Here is an 18,622-nt window from a genome sequence, read left to right as displayed (position 1 = left end):
ATGCAAACACATGCAGCCTGAGCCAGCGCGTTCTGTTTTATTGCGAGATTCAGCTAATCTGGCTGAAGGGCTCCCACTCCTCCTCCTCCTCCCTCTCTGCCCCTCAGTGTTTTAGTTATTCCAGCTGTGCAGGAGCCCTTAATGTTGTTGGCATAGCTGCGAAATGTGCAAAAACACACATTGTACACACAGGAAAACATGTGCAGGCATGCAGGGGCGCAGCGAGGTGCGCACACACACACATGCACACACACTTTCTCATGCTCCTCCCTCTCTCCATTCATTTTCTCCCCCTCTTATCCCACTTTTGCTCACAATCTCCCCTCTATCGTCTCCATCTCCCATCTCTCCCCTCCCCTCTAACTCGCTGCGCCGCGGTGCGTTTGTGCCCCGTTGATAAGCCTAAGATAGCAGATCTCGGTGGTCGCTGATGTAATGATGATGAATGCTGCGGCGCTGCCAGTCTCCCCCTTAGGGGGCCCTCGACGCTGAACAGTCTCCCCTAATGAAATGAACACAAATACAGTACCCGTCTGTGAGGGGGGGCAGCCAAATCTAAGAAGACACTTCAAGAGTTTATATAAAAATGTCCCCAGTTTTACATTGTGTGTGCGTGTGTGTGTGTGTGTGTGTGTGTGTGTGTGTGTGCATACAATTGCAGGAGTGCTCCTAATGACAGACTGCAGTTGAAGTGGAGCTGCACCTAAAGCAGTTTAAGAGAATTAAACTTGTAAAGATTTGGCCTTTAAATAACAAAAGGCGCAGATGTTTTGATAGCGTTAGCAGCAGTTTAAGCTCACATGAAGAAGAAGAAAAGAAAAAAAACGACATTTTTCCCATCAAAGGCAAAAGTTTATTTTAGTGTTTCACTTTGATGTGTACAATTTTCAGATGACTTTCAACTCAGCGCCTTTGTCACCAAGGCGTATAATTTATGTTAAATTGATTTGCTTAATGTGCTTATAAAATAATGTATTTTTTTTTTTTTTCCGAGGGAACCGTCTGAATTGTGGTATTTTAAACCTGTTTAATCGCCTCCCTTTCTGTGTGGAAGGATTACAGTCTAGCACAAATAAAGATGCACCCTTTTTCTCTCCTCACTAATTGGGTGTGGGACAGACATTTCATGGGGAAGACACTAATATAAAATTGTCGTTCTTCCATTCTTCCTGCCGGGCCTCTGTGACAAACAGCTGATGCTAACGTTTCCATCATATCTGATCTAAACGTACATACAGACGTGATCTCTGCCTGTGGCTCACTGAAGGTTTAAAGTGCCCAATCAAAATGACGTAAGCTAATTCTGATCTCATGCACTTCTTGTCACATCTTGAGAATGCGTTCCACGTGATCACGTCTTGGTGTGAAACAGTCGGTAGTGTCTTTGCGTTGGTTAATTTTTTAACGTGTTTGTGGCCAAAAATGAGCAACAAAAACGACGAGACAACATCTGCAAGATTGGGTGTGGGCGTCCAGGTCAGAGGGATTATGGGTGAAAAGGTCCTGCTTTTAATTGCTGCTTTTGAACTGTGGCCTGCCTGGTGGAGCACAAAAGGCCGGTCAGACACGCTTCAGTGGCTCGGACTTGTGAATATTTGCCCGAGCAGTGGAATGCTCCGCTTTCTCCTCGACAAAAAAAAACCCCCCAATCCAGACCCTCATATTCACTGTTTATCTCCTGTCCAGCTCACCTGAATGCAGTAGGGGAAACCCTTACACACACACACACACACACACACACACACACACACACACACACACACACACGTGCATGCACAATCTCGATACAAATCATTAAGAAACAGCTTGAAAGTATTCTATGATCGCTTCAGTCATGAGAATGACGATTTCTAAAAAGCTCTCTGATCAGGCTCTTGAAAATATGCAGACCTACATGCACGGCACATATTCTGATGATTAACTCACTCATACACAACACACACACACACACACACACACACACACACACACACAGCTGTGATTTGAGATGATATCTGTGCAAGTAGGACAAAATGTCTTTGGTTATGGATGACAAATACATGTGTATTCATGTGGGAGTGATTAGAGGGACGATCTCTTGTTTAATTCTGTTTTGATTGGTGAGGCAGTAATTGCATTGTGTTGCTTTTTTTTCTCCGCGTGTGTGTGTGTGTGTGTGTGTAAGCTGGCGATTGCTTACAGATGTTGTCAGGTCAGAAAAACGAAGACAGACTCTCTCTCTCTCTCTCTCTCTCTCTCTCTCTTTTTTTTTCAGATGTTTGGGAAGAAAAAAAAAAACAAACAAAGCGCACAGTGTTTGTCTGAAGTTTACCCCTCACCACTTCCCCCTCGACTTACCTCCTTGGGGAGTTAGTAAATCTCCCCCCCCCCCTTTCTCTTTCTTGTACTTTTAGCACAACAACTCTGTTTGCATTACTTTACCGCTGGTCTTTGTATGCATGCATGTTTACAGGGCGGAGGACAATTAAAGCGTACACTCGGGTAATTAGCTGGTGTTTATTGGAAAGAAGACTAAATATTTCCAGTAGTTCTACGTGAATTATGGTTGGCTAAGTAGAGGCTTTGTATCAAACCTCCTGCACTTTGTGTAAATGAGCGGTTGGTTGTGGTGCATCACCGTGCTGTCTCCATAATAAAAGACCTCCATGACCTAGATAGATTTGAGTTTGTAGACGGCCTCTGAGGTGCTGAACTGAGCAGCATGTCTGCTAGACTGTTGGCTGAACCCCTTCTAAACCCACAGACAGCATTAACTCCAACCACCTTTATTCTTTGAAAGAAAAATTGCCCGGCACCATGATATTCCCAAAAGGGCCTTCAAACAACCCTTGTTTTTTTAGGACTGTGAACATTTCTCTCTCTGTGGTATCCCCTTAAGGTTTCTGCTTTCTCTGTGGAAAGACTGCTCGAAACAGGATTATCAGTATATCCACAAGCTGCCTGCACTTCTATTCTCAGATATAAAACCCAGTCAGGATGTCCTGCCGCTCTGTCTTTATGGAGGTGTTGTGTGTGTGTGTGTGTGTGTGTGTGTGTTTTTCACTGACAAGAAGTCAGAAGTTTAGTGAGACACAGTTGAAAATAAGGTAATCTCAATTTTGGGTTTTTATTTTTTATTTTTTTTTAACCACAGTTAAGTGTAAAGAGAAGCAGGCAGGGCGATCAGAGCCCAGCAGGTTTTAGTTAAAATAAATCAGCAGTGAGCTGCTGGATTGACCCGAGGTCTGCTTTGGGCATCATGAAAAAGAAGGGTTTGGATTTGAAGTTTTCCTCACAAGGTTCCCACTGTTGAAGTCTTTCCTGAAGGCGCTCTATTGTTAAAATGTTTAACTGAGATCAAGCAACGAGAACAAGCTTCATTTTTTAAATGAAAGCACACAGTAAAGCAGTGTGTTCCTTTAGTTTGACATATACACAGAAAAAACCCCCTCATGTTGTCTTGTTTGGTTTAAATCTTTGCCTTCATTTTCCTCTTTTTTTTTTTTTTTTCTCCAGTTATTCCGTCTCCATGAGGTGTTGAGGAATGAACAATCGCCATGGAAACCCAGTCCCAGGCCAATTCAGCAGCTGAGAAGAAGAAGAGGGTGGAGACCATCGTGGCGACCAAGGGCTCATCAGTGCGCAATGACATCAGCGAGAAGGCGGTGGCCTCCAGCACCACCTCAAACGGTAAACGGCGACTTTAACCGCGCGCTCACTTTCACCCACTGTGGTCGATGTTGTAATAACATAGGTCTTCTCGAGAAAGCGCCCAGTTTTGGACAGCATGTTCAATTAGCCAGTCAAACATAATGGGAACATGGAGTGAAGGTGACGAAACCTTGTCGTCTTAAATCCTTTAATTTGGCTGCTTGGTCACCGGCGTGTCAAATGAGACGCTGAAGGTTTTTCCTCTCGTGTGATTTCTCGACGCCGCTCGTTGATTCGATGTTGCGTTGAAGTTCGGTGATGTGCGGGGGGAGTTTAAAAGTCCCATCGGGTTGGTGGTCCAATGAAAGTGATGACGTAGACTTTGATCCGTTTAAAACAGGAAGTCAATGTTGAGGTGACACGTTCTTAAGTCACGTAATGTCAGGTCATGTAACTGACTGAGTTTTAAAGTTGTCCACGACGTAATGTGACATACAAAGCCAACCTACAGTGGTCATATCGTGAAGCTCGGAGCCAATCAGGGAGAAGGAGTTCCTTTGGCGAACAACCAAGTAAGTACTCGTTCTTCAGATATAGTGGAAAAAATAAACCTTTATTATTGGCAATGATTTTTTTTGTGGCAAGGCTTCACAATTTAGTCTTCATCAACAGTAAAAAAAAAATGTATTCTTTTAATTTATTTGGGATTTTGGAGAAACAAACACAACAGGTGTGTAGAAATGTAAAATAGATGTGTTCTAGCTAATGTGTAGCCTACTTTTTTTTAGCTTTTGTGTTTATATCAGACTTCAGTGTTGTTGCACAGTGCATATTTTTCTCATGTTGTGCCGGCATACTTTCAGGTTTTTCTGACATTATTAACATGTTGAGAAATTCAGCCTTGACACGTTTAAATAAAACTCGTCACTTCAAGTTCAGGGTAAAAAAACGCTGTTCGGTCGCACATCTCATTCGCTGCCTTTTCGCTAAAGTAACACACGCACTGATGTAGTCCAGACCTCGGTGCGCTGGAGATGGCTGCCATACATCACCTGATATCACTCAACATATTTAAGCATTGGAGCCTTTGACCTACTGCAGACTGAGGAATGTTTTTTGTGCCGATGTTCTCATAACTCTGAGACGGATTTGCCCAACTCCTTAAAACATGATTCACAGATTAAACGCTGACAGATCCTCGCTGATGTTCCTCATGTTTACATTAGCCCTATTCTTCAGGGTCACTGTGAGTCACTGGTAGCTAAACTTTGGCATGTTTACACAGCAATGTCTTCAACACTTGCTATTAAAAGCTTACCAGGCCATTCAGCGTCTCATTCTTGATTCAGTTGCTGGAAACAGAAATATATAGAGAGATTTTTGAGAGTGTCGACTTTTTCTCGCCCTGCATTCTTCAAATCAACCAAATCCGAGAGAGTGTGAATAAGTTGCTTTGACTTGCTCCCCATATGGGAGTTATCACAGGAAGTGGGGGTAAGGTAATGCATCCTGGAGCATCTCGGGAACACTCTCACTCTTAGTCATTTCCAGATGGCCAGCTCTGCTTTATTAATTAAAGGGGTAGCGTGTTTAAAACAAACAGTTTGTTGTGGAGAGAGCGTGGATGTGATTGGGCCCTGTGGTCGTGGATTTGTCTCCGTAATGGGCTGGTAATTACAGCTCTGAACGGCATACGGTTGTCTTGAAAAGTTGCCGAGGATTTTCCTACGCTGACGCGTCAAAAGATGTTTGGCTTTTAACGCTGCACTCCGTTAAATACAGTAGTCCCATAATTCACTTGACAAAGGGAGGGATGATCGGTATCGGCAGAAAAAGGTCCCGTTAAGATCCCAATCTTCCTCCCTTGGAATAAGAATATAGCTTACACATTCTTTGTGTAGTTATAATTACAGCACATTCCCCAAGTCGCCCCCAGAACTCATAACCTCTTATCAGGTGTAACCCTACACTCCCCTCAACTTTAACCCCCGTAGCCCCTGCCCGACCGCCTCCGTGCAAACAAAAGGTAATTGTGAGCAGCTGTGGAACCCTGGTGACTGCTTCTTCACAGCGAAATATTTCCCCCTGCAAGCAGAGCTGCAGCCCCTGATGCAGTGCAGCGGAAACCCTGTGGAGCACCCAGCAAGAGCATGCTACGATAAGTTGTGAAGGGGGGGGGGGGGGAGTAGGAGCAGGTGGGCTTGGCTTATTTATTTGATTTGAAATGATCTCACAGTGTCGACATTTCAAACTAAAACAAAGGTTAAACTTCTCTTTTGCTTTAAATGTGTTTGATTTGACAACATGACAGAGAACAACATTATTCTAAACAATCTCGCTGCTGCTACTGAGAATTAAAGCCTGGACCTGATCAGTGGAAACTTTACCTTCACTGATTAGTACACTTAAATTGGATTTACCTCTAAATTCTTAGAGAGTCTCAACTTCGCCCTGTCCTTGTCCCCTTGTCCCCTTGTCCCTTCTCTGTAAGTTTTGTCTGAGCTGAACAGGCCCGGAGTAATTATTGAGTCCTGGACGAGCGTTCCCACATGGTCGCCTAAATGGTGGCTTCATCCTGTGTGCCATTCATCTCCGTGCCCCCTCCTCTTGCAATGACAGCTCAAAAGGGCCGACTGTGCCACAACAATGCTGTGATTGGTGCTCTTTAGGAGAGGTTTTCAGAGCGGGGGTGAGCGGGGGTGGGGGGGGGGGTGGGTCGGGTGCTTCCCTCATCATTCGGCAGGCAGGTGGACCACAAAGTCCCCTGATTCTTTTGTTGGGTCCAGAGCTGGAAAGAAAAAAAGATGTACATGCTTCTTGCCTGAATAAATCCAGTCCTCATGGGATCCTTTACGAAAAAAAAAAACGGATGGGGGAGAAGAACTTTCTTTGGTTGGACTTTGATGACGAAGTTTCTTTTCCGCGAGAAAAATAAAAAAAAAAGGATGAGGAAAAAGTTTGATTAAATTTGGTAAATTGTTGCGTTCTTTTTTTCTTGTTAGTTTGGAAGTGCCTTCGTAATAGTTTGCTGGGACCTTTTGATGGTCATGCTTGAAAGGGCCGAGAGCAAGGGGTCTCCGAGGCAAACAAGTTAAGCCTTTAAGGGCGACAAATGTTTGGCTTTTTTTTCTGTGGCGAAATCCCAAAGCAAATGCAGAGCGTGGCTAAAGTGTTTAAAGAAGAAAAAGAGCACTTGAACGCTTTGAAAAATGGGAAGAGAGGAAAGAATGACACCAGGAGTGAGAGGGGGGGGGGGGGAGATAGAGGAAGAGGAAGAGTGAGGGGCCAACTCCTTTTTTTAAGGCTGCCATTTAAATGATCAAGAGTAAATAGAGGGGAATGTCATCTGACAGAAATAAAGTTCCCGTTAACAGCGGGGATGGAAAGTAATTTACAGATACGCTGTCCCCGCCATCTTTGTGCCTCCCAGATAAGGTTTCATTTCAGAAACGGATAGGAGACATTTTCACTTACGGGCCCCCATTCTGGGACACCTGTGATAACAGCTTGTGGACCCCTAATTGAAAATGGGTTTCAAAATGGATTTTCACTTTTCTTCCTCCTCTCCTCTCCTCCCCCCCTTATTCCCTCCCTCCCTCCCTCCCTCCCTCATGACTAACCCCTCTTCCATCCCTTTTTTTCCCCGTCTCCTCGGCGTTGGCTCATCGTAGGCAGAGCGAGGTGATATTGGACGGACAGGGAAGGAGGGAAGGGGGGGGGGGCGGGAAATGGAGCGTTGGGAGCGGATCATCCCTCAGCCCGTGTCACAGCTATGACAGGCGCGTGATCTGTCTTATTAATGAAATCATTGATCACTTGATGGAATTCCTAATCAACTGTTTCTCCACTGTGTCCGGCCCCGTCTCCTCCTCCTCCTCCTCCTCCCTCCTCATTCTGCCACCTCCACTTTCCACGTTTTCTCCCCCTTTGTTTTTTTCTCCCCCGGTTTAAAGATGAACCACTTTGGCAAGCTTCATACTTTTTGGTCTAACGGAGAAGCTTGATTTAAATCAAAAACAAACATACATGTAAAAGTGTGTCATCGTCGAGAACTCGTCATGGTAACTTATGATTTCAATCACAAGAGATGAATCCATCCTTTTCTTTAAGAAGAATAGTTTCTGACTGCTTCAAGGTGATCTCTGTCATCTGTATTTGTTCTGTATGTATTTCATGGGGGGACCAGCAGAGGAAGCAGGGGCCCCTCTGAGTTACCCTACTCGGGGCTCTGCCTGTGGGAGCTAATGAGAGAGGACTGATGGAGGGATAAGGGACCTCATGGGAGCTCTTGCTGGCCCACGGGTCAAACAGCACAATGGAGGAGGCGTTATAGAAGCTGACACACAACCCCACACAGGAAAACTGGCTTTTAGTGTCAAAGGACCTCTGTATGGTCCATCAATTATACATAAAACACACACAATCACATTTCTATGCAGAAAAACAGGCTCAAATGCTTTTTTTAAACCCAGTATGGTTGTTTTTGGACGTACTAAGGTTTTCAGGAAAGTGTACCTGTAGATTTGGGTTTGTAAAGTCTCTCCGGCCCCATGTGCATGCACACATTGGATGCACCTCGCCAAAGACATTTCATGGACTTGTGCACTGAAAGCAATTTCCTGCAGCAGCAGGGGGACCGGCTTTGGCAGAGCCACCTCACAGGGGCCTGAGGCACAGGATTAGCTTAGCCTCGCTGCTACGCAGGGCGGAGGGGAACCTCAGCTGCCCGACCCAGTCCTGCCCAGCCTGGCCTCTCTCATCTGGCACACTTATGCAGGCTCAGATCTGCCCGCCGGAGCTGGTGCTCTGCTCCGTCACTGCTGGAAAAGGCAATATAAGCTACTGCCTCAAGACTTCTGCACAATGTGGAGATGCAGCCAGAGTTTAGCTGTAGTGGAATTGCAATTGAAATTCCTCTAAGCTACAACTTGGTTTCTCCAGTTTTGGCAGTTTTGTAGTTTTCCTGAAACTGTTCAGCTGTATTTTGATAAAAAAATAAAATAAAAAAATAGCTCTAAAGTGAACTGGACTTCATTTTAATGTTGCCTAGATCCCAAGATCCTGGAAATCAAATCAGCGGTGTTATTACTGGCAGAGCTGAAGCCTTAACCACAAACATCCGACGCAGTTATTTGGTTGTAATGTCCCTTTAATTTGCGTCGCCTCGTGCACTCACGCTGAGAGCAGTTTGACATCTCAGTAATATTTTAAAGTCTTAACATGTTGTGATGATCCATGCTGGCCATCACAATGGCGCCTTGGAAGAACCGGCGATCATTTTCGCTGACACGCTGAGAACCAGAATGGCCTGGAGGTCAAAGGTCACCTGGGTCAGTGACAAGTCTCTGAACCGTCCACCCACCATAAGAAAGACAAATCAGCCTGCCCTGTGTGAGACACATCCTCAACCCCCTCGCCCCCCCGGGCCCCGCTGGATCTCACCCCCGCTCAGAGGGTGGGGCGACTGAAGGACCCCGTAAACTCATAAACCCACAACTGGAGGAAACAGTCGTTGATTACTCTCGCACTCTGTCCATTTGTCGGCAGGTGTGAGTGGCCTGGAGGAGACGAGCTGGAGTGTCTTGACCCTGCCAGGAGGATTTATTGCGCTGCGTTGTTGTCCTTGTCCTCCCTGTTTTATTTACTCACTCACTCGCACCTCCTCAACACAGCTGCGTTCCTGCTGAATGAGGATGAAGTGGCAGATAGTGGCATTACAGCCACGTGTGAAGAGGTGAAGGGCCTTTTAGTGAGCTGAGTCTGTGCACGCTGTCGGTTATTTTGATTGGCCGAATAAGGATTTTTTTTATAATCTAGCGTTTGTGATGATGTCCAAATATGCATCTGTATGAAAACGTCGCTGTCCTTTGAAAATCACGTCTCTAAATCTTTAATTTTCTGTACATTAACACGCACAGTTAAAATGAGCTACGATTAAAAGCTAAGTTTAAATGAAGTGAGTCTGACTCTGATGTGATAGGTGCTTCTTCCCGTTGAGTCAGGGAGCGACTTTCTGTAAAATGTAAACAGACTGACCATAACTAACAGGTTTTTCTTTTTTGATGACCATTTGTTAGATAATATAGTGGTTTGTGTTTAGCTTAAAGATACTGATCTAAAATGGAGCTGTGGTTCCAGTTGCTGTTTTTCTGTTAAGAAATCACAAAAGTATTAGATTTGTGGTTTTTTCAGTTGGCAGTGACAAAACTTCTTTATTTAACATTTGCTTTGTCTTGTGGAGCTGTCCACTCTTCCATGATGTGATCTTTTAATCTTTTCCCATCATCACATTACATAGCCTTCCTTATATTTTGTTTGTTTAAACTGCTGCTCTTCGAATCCGTCCAATCAGTTCCTTCTGAAGATGTCATTTAGCTAAATCAGAAACAGGCTGTTGACAAAACCTTTTTTGGCATCGCAGTTTTAAAGAAACAGCAGGCCGTTTTTGTCTGCTCTAATAAAATCCCATAGAAGTCTCCTTCAAGCCTGGAGCTGACGTCCAGCTTCGGGAAAAAATCCTGAAATGTCTGAATGCATGAGAATTGGAAGTCATTTTTCTGCGTGTGATGCAGCATGTGTCTTTCTGTCTGCTCTCTGCTCAAAACTCACTGGATTAAAACGAGACATGCTCTCAGGTTTGTGAGAGCAAAACGCCCTCCACCCCCTAATCTCTCTCCCCTGACCTGCACACCCTCTGGGCCTCCACTCTCACCCGTCTCCCTGCTCCCCGCCCCTCTCCCCTTCCTCAGCCCGCCGACTCTCTCTCCCTCGCAGTGCGAAAGAGGAGCCAGGATCAAAGGCCACAAACCACGGCAGTGATTTCTGGTGATTGATTAGAAGCAGAGGTTGAGAAGCAGCAGCGGCTCCCTCCCCTCCATTCTTCCCACCCTCCGGTACTGCGTGCACGCTCTCCCAGGGCTCTCGTAAATAGCGCAGGCTTCAAGTGTGAAAAGAGTTGCCACGATTGGCAGACAGAGCCCAGAAACACATCCGAGCCGGAGCGGCGCTTGGCCGGTTTTTCTTGCCCCTTTCTCCTTCCTGGGTTTGCAGGGGTAGGGGGGGGGGTGTCAGTTGATAAGAACCATTTGTTGTCTCGCTCGGATTTGGGGAGGGACAGTGTAATCCCCTCGCCCTGGTCTGTTCAGAGAGCTGGAGGAAAGGAAAAGAGCAGAGGAGAGGAGGAGGAATTGATTTTCAGAGAGAGGGCATGCGGAGAATTGAACTCAGATGTGCAGCAGAGACGAGGTTTGAAAGGAAAAAACGACTTGCGGGGAAACAAATGTCTGTAGCTTACAGCAGAGGGGCCGTGCAACTTGAACTTGAACAAAGTCCTTCTAATGTTAATCAATTGCATAGCTGTCTTTCACCATCTTCAGCCCGCCTCCTCCTCCTCCTCCCTCTGTCCCAAGCTCAACACAGCCCGGAGGCCCCTTGACACGCTATTGGTCCTGTAAAGGCATTTTAATAGGCCATGTCCTTTCAAAAGGCACTCAGATGAACGCTTGAACCACATGCATGCTCTCTGCACAGAGACACAAACACGCAGGCACCTCTCTCTCTCACCTGGAGCGGCGAGTCTAATGATGTTCGGGAGTGTGGGCCTTGCAGCGACAGCTCCAGTCCCGGGGAGATGTGTCTCATGTCAGACTATGCGCCAGACAGACTCCAATAAGGGAAAAAAAAAAAAAAAAAAAAAGGAGGCGATGTTAGTTGCAGTCGGGTGTGTGTTCTTCAATGCAGCTGGAGCGAAGCCAAAACTAAAAGTGCAATTCTCAAAAGGTTTTGTTTTTCCTCTGTGGTATTTACAAAATGATTGAGCACATTTTTGAGTGTCATGGAGTATCTCATTACGCCCTTAAAAGCTTTTTATCCATCCACATGCGCTCAGATATGGACACGAGTTTCAAACTGTAGATACTTAGTCATGCATGCACGCAGACACTTAATCTCTCATTTTCTCTCTCGTTCCTCAAAAGCTCTAAACTGTTCACACACACACTTTGTGCAGCTGCACTGTTGGCCGTCATTATTAACTGTTTGGCGACCTCATGACTTCATCTTCGGCGCTGTCAGAGGCAGCCCACATTATGTCTCCGCCCGACTCAATGGGCTCTTTGTTCTGGCTTGGCTCTGGAGCAGCTCAGCATGGGGCTGCGTGAGTCCAACAGTCCCACTGCGCCTCGAGAGGGGGTGGAGGTCGGTGTGGAAGGAGGGAGGGATGGATGGATGGATGGATGGATGGAGGGAGGTATTGGAGATTTCGGCTAAAACATGGGAACTGGGAGAAGACCTGAGAGATTGAGGGATTAGATCGGGAAAGTGAGTGACAAGAGATTAGCGGAAGGAAAGTGTAAATGAGGTAGGTAATGAAGGAGAGATGTGAAGAGGTACGAGGAAGAATGAGAGGGGAAAGGAATCCTTGTACACGCTACAGGTGAATCCTAAAGTAGCCTACTTAAGTCTTTTACTATGATAATTTAAAACTCGTTCCATCTCACTGATTCATTTCAAAATGAACAGCAGATTACGAGGACGGCGTGTCATCTGAGCTGCACTGGCCATCCTGGTGTGGAATGTGGGATTAATGCTAAAGTAATGCAGAGATTAGAGGAAGAGGCGAGGGGTGAAGCCGGAGAGGAGGATTCCACCGGCGAGAGTGACAGGAGAGGTCATACATGAGCAGAGCTCATTACCCAAGGAGAGACTACAACAGGGGGCAGAGACGGGGAAAGACTTTGGATGAAGGCAAAGAGGGAAAATGGGGAGTTGAAGCAGAAGATATGATGTGAAAAAAAAAAGAAAAGATAAGTCAAACAAACGCAATGCGCTCCAGAAGCAGGTTGATGTATCTGTTAGCTGGATATTATCAGGTCGATGGGGCCTGTCACAGACATGTTAGTATTGGGGTATGCTTTCCAAAGGAAGTCCTAAAAATAGCTTTTTTTTAAACAAGAAACCCTCACTAGTTGGCGACAGAATTATAAGTCCAGTAAATGATTACTCCTATTTTTTTTTTTTTTTTACGTTGGCCCTGAATAGCGGCAAAATATTTTGTCCGAGTCATCCAACACTAAACGGGGCTGTAGCCATACACTGGCTAGCTCTACTGCCTGGATGTACACAAGCACAGTGGCATTTTGATCTGAAAACTAGAGTGTGTGTAGATTGTGTTTGGTTAATCTCTTAACTGTAGCAAAGCGTTAAACGTAAAGTACAGGTATGCAGATGTTAACCTGCAAGGAGCAACAAAAGCTGGTGGTGCTAGCATCGCTATCGCTAGCTACACTTGACAAACCACATGATCGTGTTTGAGTCTTTTCTTACCGCTAATCTAGTCGCTTAAACTAAATTAAAATTTGTGTTCAGTCACCTTTGAAGTGTTGAAACATCCTTTCTCTCCACTTGAATTCATTGACTCTTAATGTTATAGGGAAATGTTCAGTAATAAAGTCAGTTAATTATGGATTCAGCCCTGTAGCGCCTTTGGGTTGTCATGCTGCAAAATGTGTTCACAAAGGTTGACTTTGATTCCAGCCCTTTTTTTGGCAACCATATTGGTAATAAGTGTACTTTTTACCTTTTCTATCAATATTTTTATTTTTTTAATCTCCGTCTGTCTGGTGTTTTATCTACTCCATTTTTTTCTTCTGATTTCCATATTTTTGAATTCTTCGCTTTCAAAGTAGCTCAACATGGAAACTTTAGGTTCTGGTTGGCACAACTTTGTTTGATCCATTATGAATTTGAAGATGTTGTTTCTGAGCAGTCATGTTTTTTTTTCTTCTTTTTTCGGTCAGCTGGGTATCATGAGTAGCTCTGAGGATGCTGCTGAAAGTTAACAGGATTGAGCTGGTGGATGTTAACATGTCTCACAAAGTGAAACTTCCCATCTTAAGCCCCTTAAAATTGTGAAGCAGGAAACAGAATGTTAAGCTACAGGGATTTGATGTTTCACGTCCCAATGAGCATTCGAAGTTGTACACGGTCTTGATTCCTTTTACAGTGTTTTTTTTTTTTAACGTGATAGTTCAAAGTGTTGAAGGAAAAAACTGTATGGTTTCTTAATTTGAAATACTCCCTCGCTATAACACACAACAATATACACTGACTGAGTGTTTGGGGAGTCATCCCTGCTGATCTGACCAAACAATACATTTTCCTCTAGCCACTAGTCCATGATGTCAACCAAACCTGCAATTTTCCCCTGTATCTTGCTTTTTATTGCACTATAGAGCCACTTATGTAATCATATAGAAAGTGTGGTGCCTTTCCCTCCCCCCCCCCCCCCCCCCCCCCCCTGCAGACTGTGGTTAAGTCTGTTTGGCCAACATAGCAGATCCTCTAATCTGTGGAGCTTTCCCTGCTGGCTGCAGACGTGGTAATGAAGGGGTCCAGGTCTCACCTGTGTTTTTAGGGGGAAAGGGGTGAATGACACCCTGTTTATTAACCCGGCACTCCCATATACATCACCAGAGGGGGGCTGGAGGGGGCCGAGGGAGTCTGGGATTTGGCTGCAAACGTCAGCCTTAATGATGATAGGATGGCGAAAGGCAAATGACTATTGAAATGTTTACAAAGGCTTCTTTGTGAGGGGATTTGGCATCTATTAAAAATTAGAAATGATCTAATGTTATTTTAGATAATGCATGTGTCAAACCGTTAAGGCAGAAACGTTAACATTGGAGGTTTTTTTTTTTTTTTTTAAATTTTAACACCCAGTGACTTAATGTTGCTGAAGAATAGCCCCCTCATTGTGGGAACAGAATGAAGGAGTGAGTTGAGTTGTGTTATTTTTATGACATTTGGCTTGTAGTTTGGAATTCTGATTGTCATGCTCTCGGGATATAACGGCCTTGTGTCCAAATGTGACGGGTAAGAAACTGTAAGCATTACCAGCTGCAGCATCAAAGACGCGGGCATGCTGTTCATTTCACCCAGATCCGTCACACTCATGTGTAGCCCCGGATTCAACCTGTAATGTAGACATTCAGCAGAGGGCATTGGACTGAGACTAATGTGGAGTTATGGAGGTGAATTAACTCCGAGCACCTTTAAACCTGTGATGTGTCATTATTATGTGATTATTGAATACATTTGAATATGTTTGACATAATGTGCTGTTATTGGTTTAACGTGACCATCTGTCACTTCTGGATATTTCAGGACTGACATCATGTCATCTGATGACAGAAAAATGTGCATCTTTTTTTTTTTTTTCTATGCTGCCAATTGTGACACCTGTGAAAAAAGGATTTTCTAAATGAATTTCCAGAGTGTGTGGAGGAAGCCTGGAAATGTTGTCAGTCTGGTTGGGAAAAGTTTTAAAGGTGTGTTTGTATGCGGTTACTGTACAGCTAGTTTGAAGGACCTGTGGCAAATTGCACATTTTCCTACTGCAGTCATTGCAATTCTGACATCACAATGAACCAGTGTTTCATATTTATTCATAGTCTTTAGAAATGATCATATTATATTTTTGGGGCACTGGTGGCAGTTTGGCCCGGGTTCGAATCCGATCTTCGCACATATTTTTCCTCATTCTCTCTTTCTCTCTCTCCTCTGTCCTTTCTCTCCAAACAAGAGAACATGTATCCTCTTCATTGTGGCTCATCACTGAGTTTCCCCCACTATTGACTGGTGTTCACTGTTTAGTGTTTACTTCTCTCACCCGCTAGGTTGATTGAGCCTCAGAGCAGGTGTGAGAAAAGATGAGCAGCAACAAAAGAGACTGTAAATTAGACAGACAGATCTGCACATCCACAGGCCTAATCACCCAGAGAGAGAGAGATAGAGAGAGAGAGAGAGAGCGAGAGAGAGAGAGACAGAGAGTGAGTCCAAGTCCACTTAGACGTTCACCAGTCATTGATAAAGTGCTTAGCAGCAGGAAAATTAATGAATCTGGCCTGACTGGGAGAGAGGGGGTTTTGGGGTTGAAGGGGAGGGAGAGGAAGAGGAGGGCTATGGGGGGGGAGGGGAGGGGGGGGGGGGGGGTAATCCTGTTCCAGCTAAATGGCTGATCCCTCTCATTCCTTCGATATCAAATGTCAAGAGTTAAATTAGCCTGCTAGCCTCAGATAGGAGTTAACATGCTTTTAAATGGGGCGGGGCACAGCGATTCCTGCCCCCCTGTGGGACGGCGGGCAGGTGCCTTTGAAGTGTCTAATTATCCTGCTCCTAGTAAGTGCTGGAGAACTATCTTAATGGGGGCCTCTATTGCCTTAATGATTTAACTCTTAATCACTTGCATAGTTAGTGAGCAATGAGTGCAAAATGATGAATGGACATTATGAAATCATTGCATACTGTCAGGTGGAAACATCCGCATTGGTCATTTTGGACCATATTTAATGTGCTTGAAATGACTGTATTATTTTTTCTACTTAACTGTTGGCTGTGTGTTTCTTTTCTTTGGCTGGATATCTATTTCTCTTGGCGAGCCGTTCCTAATCTGAGTGCCACAGACTTGGTCCGCATCACTCTGGTGTCAGAAGTGGGATTCCAATGCTGAGGCCCAGTGGAAAGCTGGCCCAAACTGGTCTGGTAGGCAGTGTGCCCAGATTCACCCAAAAAAGACCCACCATCCCAAATGGCCATATTCTGCCCTTTTTCTATCCGAGGACACAATCAGTTTATATTGTTGCAGAGGAGAGCGTAAGTAACTAACAGGTTATGGCTCATCATTGCTGGCTTGTGACTATTTGAAGCAATTCTAATACGGTCTATAAGCCAATCAGAGCACTCTTTTTTTTTTTCCTGCTTTGAAGCCTTGATCAAATGCATCTCTTGGTGTTTGATTCCTCAAAGAATGAAGGCCAAGGTGCCCTTTGAGTGAAAAAACCTTAAAAGCCATAACTATCCATGGTCAAAAACGCATCAGTGTGCATTTTAGAGTCGGGGCTTTTAGCTCTCGCTGCAATGCTCATTGCTCGCTCACAATGTGGCCCTGATGAAATGGTAGTGGGGTTTCAGGCTGCTCTATGGTCGGCCTGTGCCCCTAATGGGTGAATAAGGGTTACCTAGGGGCAGGCGGAGGCTTGGCACGACACTACCCTGCTGTGAGGCTGATTTGAGGTGAACGCAGAGAAGAAGGAAGGCGCCAAGCAGGCTTTGATTTGCCCCTCCCCAGCCCCGGGGCCTGGAGGCTGGGACTGCTAGATGCTGAGCTCTGGGGGAGTCCCAGCAGACCCCTGGCGGCATAGAGAACAGGCTGGGACTGGCGGGTAGTGGAGCAGAGTGGGGAGGAGGGTTTGGGCTGCCAGGAGCCAAATTGAGATGTGGGAGTCGTTGAATTTGCCTTGATGAATATTGAAGAGGGCATTTGTAGATGCTATGTGGGAAATCAGCCGCTGACAACAGACTGCTAACCAGGAGAGGGAACATCCTGACCTGCCCATGCCTCTCTTTGCAATTCGTCCAAACATCAGTCACACGCTGATGGTTAAATAATCTACCACCAAGGATTCAGTCTGTAGAGGCGGAACCAGACACGAGCAGAAAGTTAAAGAGAAATAACTTTGTGTTTGCTTCCCGAGCTCTGAAAAGCTGTTTGACTTTTACAATCAATCCACCAACAGATACGAGTGTTTGACCTTATTCTGCCTTCTAACATTTACGACTTGGTTCGAGCTGGACCGATCGGGAAAATGAGAGAGGAAATCAGACTGGTGATTCCAATGCTGATGTTTGTTTCATGTCTTCTTTTGGTGTTAGACTCCCACAATCCCACTGTTTTCTCTCATGTTTGATAATGAGGTACAAAAAAAAACTCTGATTGAATCAGTAGTTAGGTGTTTTATATTTCAGCATCAAATTGATTTTGCTTAACAAATAAACTACTAACATCGTTTCATCCCACAGTATTTCCCCCGATAACGATGCATCCCAAATATTTGTTTGTCATGAAGTTTCTCCAAACCCCCCTTTTTTTTTGACACGGAGCCCGCCCTGCACGGACATCTTAACCTTCACACGATGTCGAACTGACTTGTTTTGGTGAAGGCACTCAGCTCCTCGTGGCGCCGAGCCCGTCAACCAAGAAGTTGATCAGAAAAAATACCCCACACAATTGCGCTAATCCCCGGCGCTCTTGTTGTTGTGGGTTTGGTAGAGTTTGAGCGCTGTCTCTCCCTCATCAGGCTGCACTAATCGTGAATGATTCCCCGGGTCTATAGCGCCAATGCCAGGGCCGGTGAATCAGGTACATAAGCCTAAGCCGCTTGGAGAGGTGCTCTTATTAAACTCTAGCCAGCTGCTGGAATTCTTCTTCCCCCTCTCATTGTTAATTGGGGAGTCTTGAGTCGTTCCCCGGGAGTTGATTTGCAAGAGAAAGAAAAAAAGGAGCAAGAGATTATTGCACAGGAGGAGAGGCGCTTTGAAGAAGTGTTTTGTGGTTTCACTGCATATCCTCCACTCCTCTTCCTCTTGCTCTCCAGCCAAAACCTGTTTGTGCCATGGAAAACACTGCTTAGAGAAGTTCGAAGGTGGAACACAGAATATGTCTGGCTTAGGCTCGGAGGTACGACAACACCTCCTCTGATGTTTGAGCTTTTAGGAAACTGGGGAAGTTTGGGGAAGAGCTGCAATGTGTGTGTGTGTGTGTGTTGGCCCTTTGTCTACCCAGACAACACATGCATGGAAGAATGAATCAGACTACTTAGAGTCAAGGACAGATTGGCATGTGGAGCAGAGGCGATTCTCCTTCTTAACCTCTGCCTGTAGAAAACAACCTGAAAAACAACAAGCTAAGGGTTTTGTTTCAGTTTGAATTGGCCGGGCACCCTTAACTTAAGCCCCCCCCACCCCTCCTTGTCCCAGCGCGGATCTCCCCAAAGAACTGGCCACACTCCATATCTCATTATCTCCTTTAAGATTCCATTTTGTCATTGCATCCACTCTCTCTTTCATGCCGCTATATTAAAGGCCATGCATAGGGTTTTCTCTGAAGGTATTCGTACCAGTTTTACAATAGAAGCCTCAGACAAGGGGGGAAAAA

The 18,622-nt window shown here is 45.2% G+C and overlaps 1 protein-coding gene across 1 annotated transcript in view; it reads left to right on the top strand.

Moving 5' to 3' along the window:
• gli3 (GLI family zinc finger 3) overlaps nucleotides 1–18,622 on the top strand; it is a 99,497-nt gene that overhangs the window by 15,129 nt on the left and 65,746 nt on the right. The window contains exon 2 of the mRNA XM_079361427.1: nucleotides 3,496–3,669. Coding sequence (XP_079217553.1) covers nucleotides 3,537–3,669 — 133 coding nt within the window. The 5' untranslated portion in view covers nucleotides 3,496–3,536. The remainder of the gene's footprint in view (nucleotides 1–3,495; nucleotides 3,670–18,622) is intronic.

The sequence above is a fragment of the Symphodus melops genome (genome assembly GCF_947650265.1).
Source record: "Symphodus melops genome assembly, chromosome: 14".
Lineage (NCBI taxonomy): Eukaryota > Metazoa > Chordata > Actinopteri > Labriformes > Labridae > Symphodus > Symphodus melops.
The sequence above is the reverse complement of the archived record's forward strand: the minus strand, read 5'-3'. Positions and strand labels throughout refer to the sequence as shown.